Source organism: Enhydra lutris, unplaced genomic scaffold (assembly GCF_002288905.1).
Source record: "Enhydra lutris kenyoni isolate GAN:26980312 unplaced genomic scaffold, ASM228890v2 scaffoldscaffold95, whole genome shotgun sequence".
Taxonomy (NCBI): Eukaryota; Metazoa; Chordata; class Mammalia; order Carnivora; family Mustelidae; genus Enhydra; species Enhydra lutris.
This window is the reverse complement of record NW_019154179.1, coordinates 1,418,839-1,443,287: the sequence shown is the minus strand read 5'-3', so window position 1 is coordinate 1,443,287 and position 24,449 is coordinate 1,418,839. Positions and strand designations below refer to the sequence as shown.

General features: G+C 32.2%; 1 protein-coding gene across 1 annotated transcript in view; it reads right to left on the bottom strand.

The window, feature by feature from the left end:
- Window positions 1-24,449, bottom strand: part of LOC111139085 (ERCC excision repair 6 like 2) — a 123,148-nt gene that overhangs the window by 85,597 nt on the left and 13,102 nt on the right. Inside the window, exon 3 of the mRNA XM_022491222.1 lies at window positions 14,790-14,909. Coding sequence (XP_022346930.1) covers window positions 14,790-14,909 — 120 coding nt within the window. The remainder of the gene's footprint in view (window positions 1-14,789; window positions 14,910-24,449) is intronic.

The following is a 24,449-nucleotide window of genomic DNA, read 5'->3' as shown; positions in this document are numbered from 1 at the left end:
AAGTGAAATCTGGAATACCAACAGTCCTTTTCTTTCATTTTTGACACTGCAATTAATAAAAATAAATACAACTTAGTGACTGGATATATGTGGATATAAAAAAACCATCAAAAAATATTTTGTTGTTTATCTTTTTATTAGAATAAAACAGATATCTAACTTTGTCCAAAGAAAAAACTGTTTTTATTCCCTTCCCCAACTCCCCCCCCGCCAGGAAAAAGGAGCTGAGAGGTTAGAGAGAAACAATTCTCCAAAACAGAGAAGAGTTTAATCAGGACCCAAATAATAATTCAAGAGCCAAGTGGGTAATACAAATATGTAAAGCAGGCCAGGTTTTTTTCTTGAAATAAAAGGTTTTCTGAAGCTCTCTTTCCTTTGTACACCCTTAGTACAATTCCTCTCTCCTTTTCTCAGATACTGTCAGTTGAAGACCTGAAAACTCATTAAAAAATTAAAGCAATTCGAAGAAATCCCCTACCTCTTTTCTCATTAGATCAGTAATCTATATTTATTTGCAAACATTCTGCTCTCCTACACATTACCATGGATCAACTAACCATGTTCTTATCTAAAGACAAACCCTAAACTTATACAGTGGCTGCCATCACTTCTTGTCAATCTAAAGTTAATGCTGGAAAAATTGCCCAAATCTCCCTTATGTATCTAACTTTCCCCTTTTAATGAACCATATCCGTCCACAAGCCAGTAAGTCCTAATATTTCCAGGGTTAAAAAACAAAACAAAACAATACCCAAATCCCCTTCCTTAACCTTACATCTCTCTTTAGCTATTCCCCATTAACTTTATTGCCTTTCTAGCAATGATACTCAGGAATTATCAATACTTAATTGCTCTTACTTACTTTCCTCCTGTTCTCTTTTGAATTCATATAAATGACTTCTGTCCTAATCCCTCCAATCAAAGTAGTCCTTATCAAGATTAACTATATGTATCTGTTTAGTCTTGAATGAATGTTGGGGTTCCAGTGATCTTCCCCGTAAACTAACCCCAAATCCTGTGGTCATTACCCATTTTAATTTTTTAATGTTTTTATTTCTCACTGTTATCACTACTTCTGAGCTATTATATTTAATAACGTTACAAGTTTCTTCCCTAAAGCTTTATATTTGTCCTACTTGATAAAGATGAACCAATTAAACATACCGAAAATTTTCAGTTTAGGAAAAAATTAAATAATACTAGTCTAAATACTGCTCTTGCTTCTGTGAAATATTTCAGGTAGGCCATTTGACAGCTGTAAGAAGTCAAATCTGACTCTTTTGGAAAGAGAAAGAGGAAAAAAAGAACAAAAGATTAACGGACTTGGTGTGAAAGTTCCTTTTTCCACCCTATCATCAAACACACATGAATACTTCTTGTCATACTTGATTCACCTCAAATACTTGTGCCTTTTGGCTTGGAGTTTATCCTATGAATTCCATTACTCCCCTACCTTCAAAAATACAAAATTTGAGATCCAAGTACTTAATCCAAGTATAGTCTCATTCCCTCCCCTCAAGATGAAAATGATGGGTCCAAACTCCATTGCTCACTTTGAGCTGTTTTCCACTTCAGGTATCATTCATCAAAGTTGGCAATGAATCTAAAGACTCTAGAATCAGCCCTAAGATTCAAAAAGTTTTTTTTTTTTTAAAGATTTTATTTATTTATTTGACAGAGAGAGATCACAAGTAGGCAGAGAGGCAGGCAGAGAGAGAGGAAGGGAAGCAGGCTCCCTGCTGAGCAGCGAGCCCGATGCGGGACTCGATCCCAGGACCCTGGGATCATGACCTGAGCCGAAGGCAGTGGCTTAACCCACTGAGCCACCCAGGCGCCCCCAAAAAGTTTTAAAATTAAGACATTTCTTATTATTGGTCTTTGAAATTGCAAAACATAAATAAAATGGTTCGGTAACTTGTTTTAATACTAGAAAAAGTCAGAGAACTGAGTTTGCCATGTACAAAGTCCAGAGAAAGTGTATAAGAAGAAGAATGTAAAGTATTCACTACCATGCTGTGAATAATATTTCATTTAACAAGCCTTATTTAAGCAAAAGATGCCAAAACAATAAAATGGAAAGCAGTGTCCAGTTGCTAAATCACTGCACACAAAGCAACTGTATTTGTTATTCTGAAGCTAAGAAACAATTTTATAAAACTAGATCTAAAATTTAATACAAACATAATTAAAAATTTCTCACTTAAATATTAGTAAAATCAACAGAGGCCACATTTAATTGCTCAACTAGAGAATACTGAATTACTTTTATCTCTTTCAACAAATCTATCTCAATTACTGAAAGCCATGATTTTAAAGTTTGATTCTTCATGCACTATGGTCTTAGGAGGATGATGTGATGTGGACTGTACAAAATACCTAAAGATGGTTTTCACGTGCAATGATTTTTATGGTAGAAAAGTTATAATATTCACAATAATTATCATACCATTATTGAGTACTTGTTGTGTGCCAAGGGCTGGGCAAAGTAGTTGACAAATATTAATTCAAGGACTTTACAAAGAAATGCTATCTAGTAGAAATATATAGTATTTCCTTTCTAGAGGATGAGATGAGATGAAAAATCTGAGATGTAGAGATGTTAAATAACACACCCAAGATCATATTGCTATTAGGTGGCAAAATAAGTATTCAAACCCATGTCTGTCTAATTCCAAAACCTGTAACCACCATTATTTATCATGTTGGTACTATATAATTCAGAAAATACATGACTGTGAGAAATATAGCTCTCATTTACCACTGCAACTCCAGACCTTTGTATCACATTTAGAAAACAAAGGTGTTCAAGTGATAAATGAAATAATAAATGCAACCATGCATGTCAGTGCCAGGTTAGGAACAGCAATGTATATTCAGAGAATAACAACAGACAAGCAGGACGAAAGCAAAGATCTCACACAGGAGGAAGTGAGATATTAAAGTGAAAAATAATACGTATCTTTATACAGAGAGAAATTACAGACTATAAAATTGAAATTTTTGCTATATAACTTAAAGTTCTAAAAAATATTCCCATAATTACCTCTATAATGTTAATTCTTTTAAAAATGCCATAAGTAATTAACTTAAACACTATTATGTATAACTGGTAACTTTTCCTTTTGGAATGCTGTGGCTATTTAACATATGGGAATTTAAGTTTAGAATCCATTCTAGTTATGGATTTAACTAAATCACTTTTTTAGAAAAGCAGTCTAAAAATTATACCAAAACCAGACATTCTTCAAAAATAGAAAATTATAGGCCAATATCACTTAAATTAATGGAGAGCAAACCAATAAATATAAAACCTTTCAATTAAACAAGAAAAGTAAATAAGGGATGAAAATGGAAATGACAAGTAAATAAATTTGTAGAAAATATAAGTAAAACAATAAAATGAACAGTAAACAGGTGGTAGAGAAGGAGAGCACTTGCTGTAATAAACACAGGGTATTGTATGGAAGTGTTGAATTACTGTACTGTACACCTGAAATCAGCATTACACTGTATGTTAACTAAAAAGAATTTAAATAAAGATTTTAAAAAACAAACAATATGCTATTGAACAACCAAAAGGTCAACAGAGAAATAAAAAATCTTGAGACAAATGAAAATGGAAATAAAACATAGCAAATATATAGGATGTAGAAAAGTAGTTTTGTGAGAGAATTTCACAGCAGTCTATGCCTACCCCCCCAAAATAAGAAAAATCTCAAATAAACAACCTGGCTTTACATCTCAAAGAACTAGGAAGAATATCAAAGCCCAAATTTGGTAGAAGAAAGAAATAACAAAGATCAGAATGGAAATAAATAAAATAGAAACTAAAAAGACATTTAAAAAATCAGTAAAACTAGGAGCTGCTTCTTTGAAAATATAAAACTGATAAAACTTTAGCTAGACTCACCAAGAAAAAGGAGGGAGGGCTCAAATAAATAAAATCAGAAATGAAGGAGATATTACTGACTGATATTACATACATTCAAAGACTCAAAAGAGAGTACTATGAACCATTATGTGCTAACAAATTGGAAAACCTAAAAGTAATGGCTATTTTCTAAAAACCACAACCCTCCCTGAGTGAATCATAAAGAAAAAGAGAATCTGAATATACCAATTACTAGCAAGATGAATTACTACTGATTTTTTTGTTTGTGTTTTGTTTTTGATCAGTAATCAAAACAAAACACAAACAAAATCCAGTAACAGGTGGTTCAATAGAAAATTCTACCAAATATTCAAAGAAGAGTCAATACAAATCCTCCTCAAACTTTTCTTTTTTTTTTCTCCTCAAACTTTTCTAAAAAATAGGAGAAAATTCATTTTACAAGTCCATCGTTACCCTGATACCAAAACCAGACGAGGACACCACAACAAAGGAAAACTAAAAGTCAATATCCTTGATGAACACAGGTGCAAAAATCCTCAACAAAATATCAACAAAGTCAATTCAGAAATAATTGAAAGGATCATACACCATGATCAAGTGGTTTTTGTTCCAGGGATGCAAGGATAGAATGTTAATATTGTCCAACATCTGCAAATCAATCACATGATACACCACATTAACAAAATGAAGAATAAAGATCACATGATCATCTTAATAGATGACAAAATTCAACAACCATTTATGATAAAAACTCTCAACAAAGTAAGTATAGAGGGAAAGTTCTTCAACATAATAAAGGCCATATAGCAAGCCACAACTAATATTATACTCAATGGTGAAAGATAAAAACTTTTCCTCTAAGATCAAGAACAAGACAAGAATGCTCACTCTCACCACTTTTATTCAACATAATCTTGGAAGTCCTAGGCAGACCAATTATGAAGGGAGGAAGGGAGGGAGAGAGGAAAAGAGGGAGGGAGGAAGGAAGGAAGGAAGGAAGGAAGGAGGGAAGGAAGGGGGAAAGGAAGAAAGGAAGGAAATCCAAGTTGCAAAATAAGAAGAAAACTGTCAATGTTTGCTTATGAGATGATATTGCATATAGAGAACACTAAGGACTCTACAAAAACAAACAAACAAACCTGTTAGAATAAGCAAGTTCAGTACAGTTGCAAGAAACAAAATTAATATACAAAAATTTGTTACTTTTCTATACACTAACAACAAACTATCAGAAACAGCAACGAAAAAATAATCTCACTTATAATTACATCAAAATGAGTAAAATACCTAGGGATAAATTTAACCAAGGAGGTAAAAGACCTGGACACTGAAAACTACAAGCCACTGCTAAACCACAGAAGGGGCACCTGGGTAGCTCAGTCAGTGGAGTGACCAACTTGATTTTGGCTCAGGTCATGATCTCAGGGTCCTGGGACTGAGCCCAGCATCAGACTCCAGGCTCAGTGTATTAAATAAATAAATCTTTTTTAAAAAGAAACTACAGAAGACACAAAAAATGGAAAAATACTCCATTCTATGGTTTGGAAGAACAAATATTGTTAAATGTACATACTACCCGAAGCAATCTACAGATTCAATTCAATCCCTATAAAATTCCAATGACATTTTTCATAGAAATATAACAATCCTAAAATTTGTATAGATAGAACCATAAAAGACCAAAAATAGTCAAAGCAGTCTTGAGAAAGAACAACAAAGCTGAATTATACTCCCTGATTTGAAACTGTTTTACAAAGCTATGGTAATCAAACAGTATGCTACTGCATAACAAGAGACACATAGATCACTTGAACAAAATATGAGTAATCCATACTTACATGGCCAATTTATTTATGATACAAGAGGCAAAAATATCCAATAAGAAAGGACAGTCATGTCAATGAATGGTGTTGGGGAAACTATACAACCACAGCAAAAGAATGAAACTACTATTTTATACAACACACAAAACTCGAAATGGATTAAAGACTTGAATGTAAGACCTGAAACTATAAAGCTCCTAGAAGAATATATAGGCTCCTGTATACAAGTAAGAAGTATACAAGAATACAAGTAAGCTCCTTGACTATGGTCTTGGTGATGGTTTTTTTAATGTAACTCCAAGAGCAAAGGCAATAAAAACAAAAACTTATTTATTTTTGGATATTAACCCATATTCAGATGTATGATTTGCAAATATTTTCACCTATTTAGTTGGTTTCTTTTCATTTTGTTGATGATATCATTTGCCATACAGACGGGACTACAACAAACTAAAAAGTTTCTGATAAGTGTTTAATATCCAAAATATTAACAAACACATACAATTTAATAGACAAAAAAAAAATTCCAAATTTAAAAATGGATAGAGAATCTGGATAGACATTTTTCTAAAGAAGAAAAGGAGACAGACAACAGGCACATGAAAAATACCACTGATCATCAGGGAAATGCTAATCAAAACCATAATGAGATATCACCTCATATCTGTTAGACTGCCTATTTTCAAAACGGCAAGAAATAACAAGTGCTAGCCACAATCTTAAGAAAAGAAAACCCTTATGCACTATTTAGGAATTTAAATTAGTGCAGCCACTATGAAAAACAAACAATTGCTGGGGGAAATCAGAGGAGGAGATGAACCATGAGAGACTGTGGACTCTGAGAAACAAACAGGGTTTTGGAGGGGGTTGGGTGAGCCTGGTGGTGGGTATTAAGGAGGGCACGTATTACATGGAGCACTGGGTGTGGTGCATAAACAATGAATCTTGGAACAGTGAAGAAAAAATTAAATTAAATTTTAAAAAATAGAACTACCATATGATCCAGGATTTCCACTTCAGGGTATTTATCTGAAGGAAACAAAAACACTAATTTGAAAAGATTTATGTACCCCCATATTCATTGCAACATTATTTACAATAGCCAAGATATGGGAACAACTTAAGTGTCCAGTAAAGGGTGACAAAGAAGATGTGATACATGTAGATATATATCTCTATATATATCACACACACAAACACACACATGGAATACTATTCAGCCATAAAAAAGAATGAAATCCTGCCATTTGTGATAACATGGATGGACCTTGAGGGCATCATGCTAAGTGAAACAAGTCATACCAAGAAAGAGAAATATTTGATTTCACTTATATTTGGAATCTACTAAATAAAATAAACCAAAAAAATAAGCTCATCACTATAGAGAACAAATTGATGGTTGCTAGGGCATTAGTATGGTATGTAACATGCATCCAGTTATAAAATAAATAATTCATGAAGATATAATGTACACCATGGTGACTACAGTTAATACTGTATTGCATATTTTAAAGTTGCTAATACAGTAGATCTTAAAAGTCCTCATTACAAGAAAAAAAACTTTTTTCTAACTAGGTATGGTGATAGATGTTAACTAGATTTATTTACTGTAGTGACCATTTTGCAATGTATACAGATATCAAATCATTATGTTACACACCTGAAACTAATATGTCATTAATACTTCAGAAAAGGCCTAAAAAAGCATGTAGCTTTAATATATATAAAAACATGACCAGTTACAACATAAAATTTTAAAAGTTCCATTTGTAATAGCAACCGAAAAGAAAGAATACCTAGTTAAACTTAATGAATAAGAAACTAGGTCACATGAAGAAAGCTAGAAATTCTGAAGGGCAAGAAATAAGATTTAAGCAAATGATACAACTACTCTTGGATATGCAGTATTTACAGTGTAAATATGTTCATTCTCCCTACATAAGTCAATAAATTCAATGTAATATTAACTAAAATATCAATAGCCTTTTAGGAGAAAATTGAGAAATTTGAAGACAAACTAACCCTACCAAATATTAAAACATATTATAAATCCAAAAAAAATTAGAACTGTTTAGCACTGAAAGATAAATGAACAAATAAATCAATAGGACAGAACAAAATATCTAGAAATATGCCCACACATATATAAATGAGCTTCATTTTAATCAAAAGTGACCCTTCTAATATTGTGGGAAAAAAGGCTTACTCAATATATGACAATAAAATAATTGGCTAACCAGTTGAAAAAATAATGCCAGTTTAATTGATCATTCCTTATAGCAAAATAAATTTAGGCTGATACAGAGATGTAAAGGTGTAAAATAAAGTCATACACATTATAAAAGAATCATGGGTGAACTTACAGTCTTAGGTACAGAAGATTTTTCTAGGCAGGCATAAAACCTAGAACCTATAAATATAGATATTTTTAACTACCTAAATTTTTAAAAAATATAATAAATAAATCAAAAGCTGGCCCTGAAAAAAGTAGGAAAGAAATATTTACAGAATATATAATGAACAAAAGATCAGTATGTAGAACATATGATTAAGGACTATTAAGAAATGATTAAAACTAGAACTTGATGTTTTAAAAAGCTATTAAAAGTCTTTTTAAGATTCTGAAAAGATATTTGACCTCACTCATAATAAAGCAATAGAAATCAAAGCAAGGTATACTTTTTCTACATCTCTGACATAATTTTTATTTTTTAATGCCTAGGATAAATGAAAAGGTGGGAAACAGACATAATTTTACACTATTGGTGAGGATACAAATTGACACAAGCTCTTGAAAGGCAATTTGTATCTGTCAGATGTAATATGCCCATATTTTAGTACCACAGACTGTGTGATTCCAGTACCAAGAATTTATCCTATAGTTATAATGGCAAAAGTTGCAAGATATATGCATGCAGATTTTCACAGGAGCATCATTTGCAAGATAATATTCTTGGTATACATCAGAAACTAAATAGTATATAGTAAATAAGATGCTAGAAACATATTTTTGTTCAATCACCACTGAAACTGATAATATGAATACTAGAAAAATTCTCCTATGCATTAATACTGATTATGAATTTTCATAGACTCTTTAAAGCTTTATCATATGAAAGAGCAATATTTTAACATTAATTTACTTTGATTTTCTTAAAGACTGAATTCCAATCCTAAAGGCCTAAATCCAAAGACTCATTCCAAGATTTAATATTTGAAATGCATACTTTGTGTCTTTTCGGAATTTATTCCTGGCAAGAAACATCTATTGCATGCATTTTTAGATGATTTGTTCACACTTGAAAAATTTCAAAATATATGTAAGATTTATCATATAATATAAACATACCTCAAATCCACCAATCCTTAATTTGTAACATTTGATTAATTAAAAGGATTTGTTTTTCAAGGAGTTCCAACATTAATTTTTCAGGATTCCATTGTGATTCTGGCATTAACATAATAAATATAAAGGAATTTATTTCCTTTCTAGCTATTTCATAGGCTATCTTTTAAAAATGCACAAAATTTTAACTGGATGAATACAAATTTATCTTTTAAGAATTTCATCACATGAAAATAGAGTATTTGCTTGAATTTCCTTCTGAGGAATTAATTTAGGATGTCACTGGTAATCCTAACAAAAGCTTTATGAAATTCCACTTCAAATGATTAACTAAACAAATATATTTATTGATGCCAACTGAAACAAAAGAACAAATATAAAAATAAATCATAATAGTGTAAAATGCTTGGAAGCGGTGCTGCCAGATAACCAGAACTGTGTAAGAGTAGATGAAAACGGACATACTTGAAGAACTGAGGAATCCATCCTATACCTATGTAAAAGAAAACTTCTCCAAAAAACAAAAATGCAAATTTTCCTAGAAATACACTTTAAGCCAAACACTGTAACAAGAGACAAAGAAGTTCATCAGATCATAATAAAGGGATCAATTCATTAACAGAATATAACAAATGTAAATATTATATTCAACATCAGAACATCTAACTATAAAACTTAACAGATATGAAGAGAGAAAATGACAGCAATATAATAATAATGGGGGACCTCCAACGCCCTACTTTCAACAACAGATAGCTCATCCAGATAGAAAATCAGTAAAGAAATATCAGACTTAAACTACACGTTAGACCAGATGGGCCTAAGAGACATATATACAAGATTTCACCTAATAGCAGTAGAATACATATTCTTCTTAAGCACATATAGAACTTTCTCTAGAACAGATAATATGTTAGGCCACAAAACAAGTCTTTTTTTTTTTTTAAAGATTTTATTTATTTATTTGACAGAGAGATCACAAGCAGGCAGAGAGGCAGGCAGAGAGAGAGAGGAGGAAGCAGGCTCCCTGCTGAGCAGAGAGCCCGATGCGGGGCTCAATTCCAGGACTCTGAGATCATGACCTGAGCCGAAGGCAGTGGCTTAACCCACTGAGCCACCCAGGCGCCCCCAAAACAAGTCTTAATAAATGTTTGATCTAAATCATATCAAACATATTTTCTGACCACAACGGTGTGAAACTAGAAATCAATGACAAGAGGAAAACTAAAAAATCCACATATATGTGGATATTAAACAATATGCTCCTGACAACCAAAGGTGTCAGAGATGGAATCAAAAAGGAAGCCAAAAAAAAATCTTGAGACAAATAAAAATTGAAACACAACAAACCAAAACTTGCAGGATGCAACAAAAGGAGTTCTAAAAAGAAATTTTTAGTGACAAAGACTCACATTAAGAAAAAAGAAAAATCATAAATAAACAGCCTAACTTTATACCTCAAGAAACTATAAAAAGAACAAGGAACACCTGGGTGGTGCAGTCAATGGAGCGTCCAACTCTTGGTTTTGGCTCGGGTTGCGATCTCTGGGTTGTGAGATCAAGCCCCCAGTCAGGCTCCACACTCAGTGTGGAGTCTGCTTGGGACTGACTCTCATTCTTCCTCTGCCCATCCCCACCCCTGTTCATGCATGCTTTCTCTCTCTCTCTAAAATAAATAAACCTTAAGAAAAAAAAAAGAAGAAGAACAAATTAAGCCCAAAGTTAGTAGAAGGCAATCACAAATATCGTAGTGGAAATGAAAGAAATAGAGACTAGAAAAACACTAGAAAAGATCACTGAGATTAAGAGCTGGTTCTTTGAATAGATAAAGTTGGCAAACGTTTAACTAGAATAGGAAAAAAAAAGAGAAAACATTCAAATAAAATTAGAAATGAAAGAGGAGACATTACAAGTGATAAGAAATACAAAGGACCATATGAAATTATGTAATTATATACCAAGAAATTAGATAACCTAAAAGAAATGGATACAGTCCCAGAAAAATATAACCCAACAAGACTGAATCATGAAGAAAGAAGATCTGAACAAATCAGTAGTAAAGAGACTGAATCAGTAACACACCCCCCAGCACAGAAAAGTCCAAGGCCAGACAGCATCACTAGTGAATTCTACCAAACATGTGAAAAATAATGTCAATCCTTCTCAACAATCCCAATCTCATTTTTCAAGGTCAATGTTACCCTGGTATCAAAGACAAGGGTATCACAAGAAAAGAAAATTAAAGGCTAATATCCTTGATGAATAGAAACACAAGTATCTTCAACAAAATATGGAACAAACAGATTCAACAGTAAAAGGACCATACGCCATGGTCTCTCCCTCTCCCTCATATGCAAATAAAAAAATGTGACACATCATATTAACAAAATGAAGGGTAAAAATCATATCTCAATAGATGCAAAAAAAATTTTTGACAAAATTTAACATCCTTTTATATAAAAAACTTCCAACAAACTGGACATAGAGAATACATACTTCAACATAATAAAGACCACATATGACAAACGCACAGTTAATATCACATTCAACAGTCAAAAGCTTCATACTTTTCCTCTCAGATCAGTAACAAGCTTATTCCACATAGGACTGGAAGTCCTCGTCAGAGCAATTAGGTAAATAAAGAAATAAAAGAATTGGAAATACATTGGAAATTGGAAAGGTATTTGGAATTGGAAAGGTAAAATTGGAAAGGTAAAGGTAAAACTGTTTGCAGATGACATGACATTACAGGTAGAAAACTCTGAAGATGCCATAAATGAAAACAAATACCTCTTAGAACTCAGTAAAATAAAATCAGTAAATATGCAGGACACAAAATCAATATATAAAAATCAGCTGTGTTTTAATATATTAGCATGACTTATAAGAAAAGGAAATTAAGAAAACAATGCAAAGTAAGGGCAGAGTAATTAAAGGGGAAACAATTAGGCCAATCATCTGCTTCAGAGAAGCAGCACTCCACTTCCCCTATATAAAGTACTATGTATACTTTTCCAAAGCACAACTTCTTCAGAAATCATAGTAAGTGTTGGGGCTGAGGAAATTTATAAATTTCAAGGTTGAAGAAAAAGTCCTAATCACTTTGAAACAAAAAGAAAATTTCCTATCCAAGGAAAATATCAGTTAAGTATTGGAACTTCATCTACAATATGGAGTGACAGAAGAAAATAAAATTATTTTGGTGAAGTTTGAAAGAAGATTTTTAACTTAGAATTCTACATACAGATAAACTATCAACCCAGTATGACAGTAATATAGAAGTACATAAAACTTTAGAAACAATTAACTGAGGTTGTTAAAATTAGCAAAAAGTGGTACAAACACAAGAAGAAATGAGAAAGCTGAAAAGACATAGCAGGAAAATGTAATATATTTCTCCCAGAATTTAATTGCTCAAAAAGAACAAAAACAAAACAAAATAGTATTAAGAATTTGAACACTACAATTATCAAATTATCCTGATTAAACAGATATATTTAAACCTATATGGCCATAATAACAAATAACGTGCAAAATCCTTGCAAAATTTTTAAAATAACTGAGACTATGTAACACCACAGCATTAAAAACACCTGACCAGGGATTTAGCCACAAAAAAATAAAATAAAATGAAAGTAAAAATAAAAATAAAGCCAGTATTACCTGAACAACAAAGTAGAAATCAACAACAAAGGTGAAATACTCCTATTATTCTCCATACCCCAATAATATCTATTCACTTGGAAATTTTAAACTTCACTTTTAATAGAACTTGAGTAAAAGAGAAAAACTGTAGAGTCACAGATAATTTAGAAAACAATAATGAAAAGTCCACCTAATGAAAACTATGAAATGCAGCCACAGTGGTACTCAAAAAAACATATACAACTTAAGTGAAATTTATTAGAATGTAAGAAAGATTAAAAATAAATACTTAAGAATTGAACTGAAGGGGGCGCCTGGGTGGCTCAGTCCTTAAGCATCTGCTTTGGCTCAGGTCATGATCCCAAGAATCCTGGGATGGAGCCCTACATAGGGCTTCCTGCTAGGCTGAAAGCCTGCTTCTCTCCCTCTCCCACTCCCCCTACTTGTGTTCCCTCTCTTGCTGTCTCCATCTTTATCAATTAAATTAATAGATAAAATCATAAATAAATAAATAAATAGAATTGAACTGAAAGAGATAGAAAAATAGCACTGTTTATTATGACAAGGAATTATACATATATACGCATATGTGCCCATATACATATGTAAATGTAAATAAATATGTATTATAAATATATATTATATATTAATATCTTTACCTATTTAAAGTATTAATTTTCCCTGCTTTCTCTGCCCTGTTAATTACCAGAACTGACATAAAATATTAATAAATTCTGCAGTGACATTTAGAATCAAATAACAACTGAAAATAGGACTACAAACAGTCCTTGAACTCGAGAAAATTTAAAGATACATTAAGAATATCCTTTAAAGGGGAAGGGAAGGAAAGATAAAACAAGACAAAACCAGAGAGGAGACAAACCACAAGAGACTCTTAATTATAGGAAGCAAACTGAGGGTTGCTAGGGAGGAAGTGAGATGGGGGACAGGGTAACTGAATGATGGACATTAAGGAGGGCATATGATGTAATGAGCACTGGGTATAAGACCGATGAATCATTGAACTCTACCTCTGAAACTAATAATATACTATATGTTAATTGAATTTCAAAAAAATAATAAAATAAAAATAAAATGACTCAGGTAAAAAAAATGCTTAAAAAAGAATTAAATACTTCTTTAGGATCAAATTAAATTTGATATAGGATATATTTATAATATTAAAAATTATAAAAAATTTTAAAGCAATAATAATTCCATAAGCCAATAATTCTCAAAATTTTGCACTAAAATGCCCCAATGATTGACAATAGTAAATTGGCCTCACCAATCTTATGTATAAGACTCTAGTATAGATGAGACTATTTAAAACTTGACTTGTAGAAAGTGATTTCATTACCATAAGAAAATAAAGATTTCATAAAATCACTTCATCTTTATTTCTATCCAGTTTTCTGAGAATATAAAAGTCAGACACAAAAGTATACTTTTTCTTGCATTTCACTATTTTATTAGAAATCTCTTATTTTTTATGAGTCATATATGAGATATTTATAAACATGTATTTACAACAGAGAAAGCTGAAATATAGACATGAATAGCATTCATAATGACAGGAGCAGAAACAAAGACACGCCTAGACCTCAGTCTTTCTAATTCCAACTTCAACAGTCCTCATGTAGGAAGAATTTGTTTCAGAGTTTTAGGATGTAATTATTCTCCTTGAACAACCTTATCAATGACATACCTTTTTTATCAATATCAATGTCTCCCTTTCATTCTCACGTAAATAAAAAAACAATATAATGGACTTTGATTAACTTTACATACACATTTATGGAAATTTAACAAATTAATGAAAGTAAGTCATATAAATCCAGCCAAGAAAAAGACTGAAAACCTCCAAAAAAATTTAAGCTAAAATTGCATTTTGCCATTTTGAGTCAATCATACTTAATTTGAGGATGAAACTGATAATCCTTTAAGAATTAGGTCTATAAAACAAATATTTTAATAGTGTCTTTATGTGTTTTGAATTTATGCTATAATGTATGCTGTGTACAAGTTTCTATATACATTTCCAATACCAGCTTCATGAGCTTTATATTCCTAAATATCTTACTTTTTTTGCTATAGAAGGAGGCTCCTTTTTCATACTTCTTAGTAAAAATTCCGGCATGTTGTTTTCAATATCTTCACGAGTTCCCTTTTTATGCAAAACTGCAGCCAAAAATGAAATAACCTGGGAGAAAAAAAACCTTTTTAGTTATTGTGTAAATGTTTCAAGATGGACAAAATGTTATGGCTTACATGACTGACTACCCAATTAGTGAAAATTTGAGTATATACAAATAGATTTGTTACAGGGATAAACAACAAGAAATAGTAGTATTGGTTTTCTTTATAGATATTAACAAATGTACAGTACACCTTACTCCTGAGCACAGTGAAAAAGAATTCTCACATGGCTATCACTTCCATGGTAAGTTTACCCACTCAGTGAATTCTTTCTTGATCTCATCAGTTGGGACATTACCTTCTTATTTGTCTCTCTCCACAGAAACTATCTCTTCATATATTCTATTAGAATCAACTATATGCATTCTTTTTTCCCTGTTGTGTACTTCAGTTCATCTAATAATTATAGCTGGAATGATAGAATGTTATTTAAAGATAGACTAAGACAATTCATCAATACACACACCACTTGGAATAACAGCTATTGTCTAAATACCAAGTAAGAAAGACAAAGAGACATAATAAAGGAAATATAACCTCACATAATGAAGAGCAAGAAATATTTAATCAATTGGACTTCGGTTCAAATTTCCGCCTTAGTTGCTTGGCAGTTATGTAAACTTAGGTGAGTTAACCTTTTTGAATAACTGTAAAAATACATGAAAATAGCAAAAATAAATATTTGCAGAGTTATTTTAAAGATTGGGGAAAGTATTTGAGGTATCCATATCGGGGAAGAATCATTACTTTAGAAAAATAAATCATATAAATATTAAAACCTAAAGAAAAAAATATGAGATTGGAAAAAATAAAAAAAAAAAAAAAAAAAACAGTGTTTTTAAAATGAGAATGGGGTCACCTGGGTGACTCAGATGGTTAAGCATCTACCTTCAGCTCAGGTCATGATCCTGGATCCTGGGATCAAGTCCAGCATCGGGCTACCTGCTCAGTGAAGAGCCTGCTTCTCCCTCTGCCTCTCTCTCTCTCTCTCTCTGTCTCTCATGAATAAATGAATAAAATCTTTAAAAAAAATAAAATAAATTTTAAAAGAATGGTTACCTACAATCTCAATCTCAAATGTCAAAGAATGGTGTAAGAGAAGTATTTGAAGAGATAAAAGCTGAAAACTTCTAAAAGCTGATTAAAAAAAAAAAGTCAAGCCATATATTCCCGATCCACTAAGAACATCAAACCAATAAATAAGTAAATAAATAAATTATCAACCCACAAGTAGGTGTTGCATAGAAAAACTGCTCAAAACCTGAAACCAAAAAGAAAATCTTAAAAGTAGCACTAGGAAAACACAATAGATTACCTACCAAAAAGCAACAACTGGACAAATAGCTAATCTGGCAGCAAAAACAACAAAAGACACTATATGTCGAATGATATTTTCAAGATGGTAAAGAAAATAAAAGTAACCTAGTTTTATACCCAGTAAAGATACTATTCAAGAATAAAGATGGGGATATTTTCAGACAAACAAAAACTGAACAAAATCCTCATCAAAAGAGCACAGTACAGGAAATAATTAATGAATGTTTTCAGGCACAAGGAAAATTATATGATGTAGACGCTCAGTGATGCAGGAAAAACTTAAGAGCAACAAAAATGATAAATATATAGAAAATATAAATATGTAAACATTATTGAACAAAACTATCTTCTTGAAATTAAATAAAAGCATTAAAAGATATGACAACACATGCAGTTGAGTCTGAAAGGGCCCAGTGTAATTATAATATTCTGGTGTCCTTACACTGTCCAGGAGGGAATAAAAGTACTAGTTTATATTGGAATTTTTGATAAGTCAAGAATGTTTGTTGTAATCTCTTGGGTAACCACTAGAAGGAAAATACATCAATGTGTAAGTAGTAACCTATTAAGTAAGAGGTAACAGAATAATATGAAATAATCTATCCAAAAGGAGGCAAAAAAGAAGAAGAAAATAAACACAGGTAACATACAACAAATAAAGAGCAATAATAAAATAGTAGATTTAAATCCATATATGTTAGAAAGCACATTCCATGGAGGGGACTAAATGTTACAATTAAAAGACAAAGATCATCAGGTCCATAAAATATGTATGCCATTTACACACACACACAAAAAAACATTTAAAACAAGGAATAGGAAAAGTTGTTAAGTAAAAAAAATGAAAAGACATATGAACAAAAACCAAAAGAAAGCTGACATAGCTGTTTTATTAGACTCTAAGGCAAAAACATTGCATAAATTAAAAAGATACACTTCAAGCTTGATATTGATTAAAAAATTACTTCATGTGGAAGTTATAACTAGTGTAAATTGTTAAGCAAGGAAAAAACAGCTTACTGAAATAAAAGTAGACAAATCCATAGCATAATGGTAAGATTTTGAAATGACTCAGTAAGAAACAAAATAATTAGTAAAGAAGCAGAATATTTGAATCACATGGTTAGCAAACTTGACCTAATGAACATTTGATTAAACACTGCACACTACTGCAGTTTCATTTAATTTCATTGATTAAACACTACACACTACTAGTTTCATTTAAAATACATATGAGGGGTGCCTGGCTGGCTCAGTCAGTTTAACATCTGCCTTCACTCAGGTCATGATCTCAGGATCCAGGGACTGAGCCTTGCGTGGGTTCCCTACTCAGTAGGGAGTCACCTCTCCTTCTCCTTCTACCCCTATGCACACTCTCTAGTTATGCTTTCTCTCAAATAAATAAATAAAATCTTTTAAAAAACTAATAACATAAACATGAAATATTTATCAAAGCACCATATAAGGTCATGAAGCAAATCTCAATATGGTTCAGCAGAAATATAGGATATGTTCTTTAATGTGAGAAACTAGAAATAACAAAAGTTTAAGAAGAAAATCCACAAATATTTATAAAGTAAGAAATATAGTTCAAAGAAGAAATAAATTTTATTTTTTATTTTTTTTAAAGATTTTATTTATTTGACATAGAGTCAGCAAGAGAGGGAACACAAGCTGGGGTTGTGGTGGGGGTGCGGGCAGGGCAGGGAGGGAGAAGCAGGTTTCCAGCTGAGACAGAGAGCTTGATGCTGGGCTCAATCCCAGGACCCTGGGATCATGACCTCAGCCAAAGGCAGACACCTAACGACTGAGCCACTCAGGCGCCCAAGGACTGAGCCACTCAGGTGACCCAAAGAAGAAATATATTTTAAAGCATATTAGAATAACGGGTGACTCGGTGGCTCAGTTGGTTAAGTAACTACCTTCAGCTCAGGTCACGATCTCAGGGTCCTGGGATCGAACCTCTGCTTCTCCCTCTCCCTCTCCCTGTGCCCCGGCCCACCTCCCATCCTCTCTCTCTTTCTCTCAAATAAATAAAATCTTTAAAAATACATATATAGGGGCACCTCGGTGGCTCAGTGGGTTAAAGCCTCTGCTTTTGGCTCAGGTCATGATCCCAGGGTCCTGGGATCGAGCCCCACATCGGGCTCTCTGCTCAGCGGGGAGCCTGCTTCCTCCTCTCTCTCTGCCTGCCTCTCTGCCTACTTGTGATCTCTGTCTGTCAAACAAATAAATAAAATCTTTAAAAATAATAATAATAAAAATACATATATAAAATAAAGTATATTAGAATATACTTCTAATTTCACTATTAAGATTAGAATATATTTTGAGTTTAACAATAATAAGTAATAATTACATATTAAACTTGTGGACTATACCTAAGATCATGTTTTAGGGACTTAATGCCTATATTAGGAAGAAAAGAAGCTGCTAATAAAGTATCTAAGAATCTATTTCAAAAATTAATAAAAATACAGAAAACATAACACAAAAAAACAGAATTATTAACAAAATGTATAACTGGAAAAGCATATAATAAAAAGGATCAACAAAGCCAAATGATCATTCTAGTGAGGATTTTAAAAAGTGATAAAGCCCCTAGGTAATTACTGAAGAAGAAAAACTACAAGAAGAGGTAAATACTCAAACACACATACACACAAAGGACATAATAAATAATGTCATGCCAATAACTAAAAATTTGGAAGAAATGAAGAACAGAACTTATCTATACTGACACAAGAAAAAACATAAAATTTACATTTTCATAAAATATTAAATCTCAATACATAATTATAGATCTTATACAAAGAAAACTAAAAGTCAAATGGCTTCACCAATAAAGTCTACCAATGCTTAAGAAAGATATAATGCCAGTCTTGGAGTGCCTGAGTTAAGCATCCAACTCTTGATCTCACCTCAGGTCTTGATCTCAGGGTTTGAATTCAAGCCCCATGTTGGGCTCCACACTAGGTGTGGAGCCTACTTAAAAAACAAACAAACAAAAAAACAGGGCATCTGGGTGGCTCACTAATTGGGCATCTGCCTTCGGCTCAGGTCCTGATCCCAGGGTCCTGGGATCAAGCCCCACATTGGGCTCCCGGTTCAGCGGGGAGCGTGCTTCTCCTTCTCCCACTCCCCTTCTTGTTAAAGGTAGAGGCTTATTCCACTGAGCCACCCAGGCGCCCCAGGTAGTATGGACATTTTAATAATTTTTTTCTTCCAGTCCATGAGCATGGAATGTCTTTCCATTTGTTTATATCATCTTCAATTTCTTCCATCTATGTTTTATAGTTTTCAGAGTACACATCTTCCACCTCCTTGGTTAAGCTTATTCCTAGATATTCTATTATTTTTGGTGCAGTTGTAAATTGGTTCATTTTCTTAATTTCTTTTTCTGTTGCTTCATTATTAGTGTATAGAAATGTGACAGATTTCTGTATATTGATTTTGTATCCTGCAACCTTATTGAATTCCTTTATCAATTCTAGTAGTTTTTGGTGGAATCTTTAGGGTTTTTTTATATAAGTATCATGTCATCTGCAAACAGTGAAAATTTTACTTCCTCTTACCAATTTGGAAGTCTTTTAATCCTTTTTCTTGTCTCATTGTTCTGGTTAGAACTTCTGGTTATGATGTTGAATAAAAGTAGTGAATATGGACATCCTTGTCTTGTTCTTGACCTTAGGGGAAAAGCTCTCAGTTTTTCACCATTGAGTCTGCTGTTAGTTGTGGGGTTTTCACATATGGCCTTTATTATGTTGAGGTATGTTCCCTTCAGAACTATTTTGTTGAGGGTTTTTACCATGAATGGATATTCTTCTTTGTTAAATACTTTTACTGTGTCTATTAAATGATCATATGACTTTTATCCTTTCTCTTATTGATAGGATGTATCATGGTTGATTTGTAAATATGGAACCACTTGCATCCTGGGAATAAATCCCACTTGATTGTGGTTTTTTTAAATGTATTGTTAAATTTGGTTTGCTAGTATCTTTTAGAATTTTTTGCATCCAAGTTCACCAGAGATATTGGTCTATAGTTCTCATTTCTGTAGTGTTTTTACCTCATTTTAGTATCACAGTAATCCTGGCTTCATAGAATGGATCTGGAAGTTTTCCTTCCTCTTCTATTTTTTGGAATAGTTTGAGAAGAATGGGTATTAACTCTTTTTTAAATGTTTGGTTGAATTCAACTGTGAAGCTGTTCAGTCCTGAACCTTTGTTTGTTGGGTTATCATTACTGATTCAATTTCATTGCTGATAATCAGTCTGTTCAAATTTTCTATTCCTTCCTGATTCAGCTTTGGGAGATTATATTTCTAGGAATTTATCCATTTTTTTCTAGTTCATAATAATCTCTTACAATTCTTTGCATTTCTGTGGTATTAGCCGTTATTTCTCTGCTTTCATTTCTGATTGAGTCCTCTTTTTTCTTTTCTTTTTTTCCTTTTTTTTTTTAAATGTATCTGAATAAAGGTGTTTCAATTTTGTTGGTCTTTTCAAAGAACCAACTTCTGGTTTCACTGATCTGTTCTATTGGTTTTTGTTTGTTTGTTTACTTTCCTTTTTATTTCTGCTATACAAGACACACTTTAAGTATTAAGACACAGAGCTTGAAATAAAGGAATGCAAAAAAGCATACCTTGCAAACAGCAAGTATAAGAATATCAGAGTGACTATCTTAATATCAGATAAAGTAGATTTCAAGTATTATACCAGAAATAGAGAGCATTTCATAATAATAGCAGGGTCAATTCCTCATTGAAGACATAGTGATTATAAATATGTATGACTATAATAACAGAATCTCAAAATACATGAAAGTGAAACTGACAAAATTAAAGGGAGAAATAGATAAATCCCCAAACACAGTAGATTTTAACTTCCCTCTCTCAGTAATACTAAGAACATAGAAAATCTGAACATTATCAATTAACTTGATCTACTAATTGATATTTATAGAACACTACAACCAATTGCAGAATACATATTCTTTTAAGATGTACATATAGAATGTTCAATAAAATGGGCCATAGAAAAAAAAATCAATAAATTTTTCAAAATATTGAAATCTTGTAAAATGTATTTTCTAACCACTATGGAATTAGAAATCATTAATGATGAAATATCTAGGAAAAAATAAATATTGGCAAATCAAGCACACTTGTAACTAACTCAAGAACCAAAGGAAAAAAAAATCTCAGGAAAAATTAGAAAATAATTTGAATTATATGAAAATGAAAATGTAAAACATCAAAATTTATGGAACACAGATAAAGCAAAGTTCAAACATAAAAATAGGGCATCAGAAGATAGGTATGAAATTAATGACCTAAGGTTCTACTTTAACAAGCTAGAAACTGAAGAGTGAAATACATCCAAAGTAAGTAGAAGCAAAACAATAGAAATAATTGCAGAAATCAATGAAATACCAAAGAAACAACAGATAAAATTAACAAAGCTAAAAGTTGGTTGTTTGAAAAGATCAACAAGATCAATAAACCTTGTTAAGCTATCAAGAATAAAACAGAGGGGTGCCTGGGTGGCTCAGTCAGTTATGAGTCTGCCTTGGACTTGGGTCATGATCCCAGAATTCTGGGATCAAATCCAGGCATAGGGAATCCCAGCTCAGCAGGGAGTCTGCTTCTCCCTCTGCCTCTGCCCCTCCCCCAACTCATGCACACACGCACTCTGTCTCTCTGAAATAAATAAAATCTTTTTTAAAAACATAATAAAACAGAATATAAGATATTCACATTAAAAATGCAGAGGTATCACTCGATCCTACGAACACTGAAAGAGTGAAAAGGAGTATCATGGAAATCTTTATCAATTTGACAACTTAGATGAAATGGATAAATTCCTTGAAAAATACAATTTACCAAACTGACACAGCAAGAAGCAAAAAATCTTAATAGCTTCACATCTATTAACGGAACTGAAACCATTATCAAAAACCTTCCCTCAAAGAAAACTCCAGGTCCAAAAGACGTTACTAGTAAATTCTATCAAATACTCAACTATAAAATAACAGAAACTTTACCCAATTATTTTAGAAAAAAAGAGGAGGAAGAAACACTTCTCAATTTATTTTATGAGGTCTGCATAACTTCAAAACCAAAACCAGACAAACATAATATGAGAAAACTATAGGCCAATATACATAATATAGAGGAAAAAATTCTTAAAATATTAGCCAATTAAATCCAGCAAATATAAAAACAACACCTCATGATCAAATTGAGTTTATCTCAAAAATACAAAACTAGTTTAAGATTAAAAAAAAACAATGAATATAAATCACATTGATTCATATAGTATGTTAACAGAGAAAAGCAGAAAAATTGATCTCAATGAATGCAGAAAACGCATTTGATAAAATTCAATACATAGTAACTATGAAAAAAAAACCTTAGAAATTAGGAATAGAAGGAAATATCCTGCATCTGATAAAAGATAGTATGAAAATCCTACAGCTAATATACTTAATGTTAAAATATTGAATTTTTTCTAAAATAGGAATGAGATAAGGATGTCACTGCTTCTATTCACATTGTCCTAGAATCCTACCTAGCCAGTGAAATAAGGCAAGAAATAGAAATAAAAGATAAAAATTAAATAAGTAGGATGACATATACTGTTTACATAGAAAATCCCAAGGCATCTAACAAACAACTACTTGAACTAGCAAGTGATGAATTTAGCAAGGTAGCAGGATATGAGCTCAATATATAAAAATAAATTTGACTTTTACATACTACCAGCAAAAAATTAAGATATTAAATTTAAAAGTTCCACTAACAATAGATCAAAAATATATAATTACATATAACAAAATATGTGTAAGGCTCAAATACACAACTATAAAGCCCTGCTGAGACAAATTAAAGACCTAAATTAATGGAGCTATCGTTCCATGTTAATTCTCCCCAAAGTGTTCCATAAATTCAACATAATTGAACTCCATAACCCTAATAAAATCCTAAAAAGATATGTTCATGGAACTTGACACATTGATTAGAACTTTTCTTCAAAATATAAAGGATTACATAAAGATACACAAGGTATAAAAAGAAAGTAATAACACGAAATTGAGTATTAGTCAAACCAAACAAGACCATTCTCGTCATTTTGTTCTATACCATTGTTCAGTCTGACTATCCTCATACTCAATTTTGTGTTAATTACTTACATACATAGACAAACAACTCAGTTTAAAGATGGACAAAGGACTTGAGTCTTAATTGCTTTGGAGCACTATAGCAAATTACCATAGACTGCATGGCTTAAACAACATTCTCACAGTTCTACAGTCTAGGAAGTTCAGGATCAAAGTCCTGGCAGATCTGGTCTGGTGAGAGACCGATTTCTGGTTTACAGATGACTTGCAGTCTTCTTCTTGTACCCTCAGATGACAGAAAACGAGACAGGAAGCAACCTTTCTCCTATCTCTTCCTACAATGTCACTAATCTCACCCTGAATTACTCCTCAAAGACCCCACCTCCAAATAATACTATTACACTGGGGATTAGAGTCTCAACACATGCATTCTGGGGGGACACAAACATTCAGTCTACATATCAACTTGAATATATACTTCTCCAAAGAAGATAGCTAGCTAGCTAGCTGTGCAAAAATAGGAAACCTTACACATTGCTGGTGGGAATGTAAAATGGTATAGCCACTGTGGAAAATGGTACAGCAGTTCCCCAGAAAAATAAACAAAGAAATATCATATGATCTAGTAATTCTACTACTAGGTAAATAAACAAATGAAAGCCATCACAGAATCCTGTACATGACAGCAGCATTTTTCATAACAGCCAAAAAGTGGAGACAATCCAAATGTCTACCAAAGGATGAATAGAAAAGCAAATTGTGGTATTTACATACAATAGAATATTCCTTAGCCATAAAAGGAACGAAGTACTGATATATGCTACAGCTTGGTTGAGCCTTGATAACATCATACTAGATGAATGAAAGAAGCCAGGTTCAAATGGTCACAATTTTATGATTCCTTTTACATGAAATATTCAGGAAAGGCAAATCCATATAGACAAAAGGCCAATTTGTCAGGGAAATGAGGATAATTACTTCTGGGGTGTTCTGTGCTGATGAAAAATTTTAAAACAGAGAGAGATGGGGTTGCATAACATTGTGAATGCACTAAATGACTTGTATATTTTAAAATGGTTAATTTAGGGATGCCTGGGTG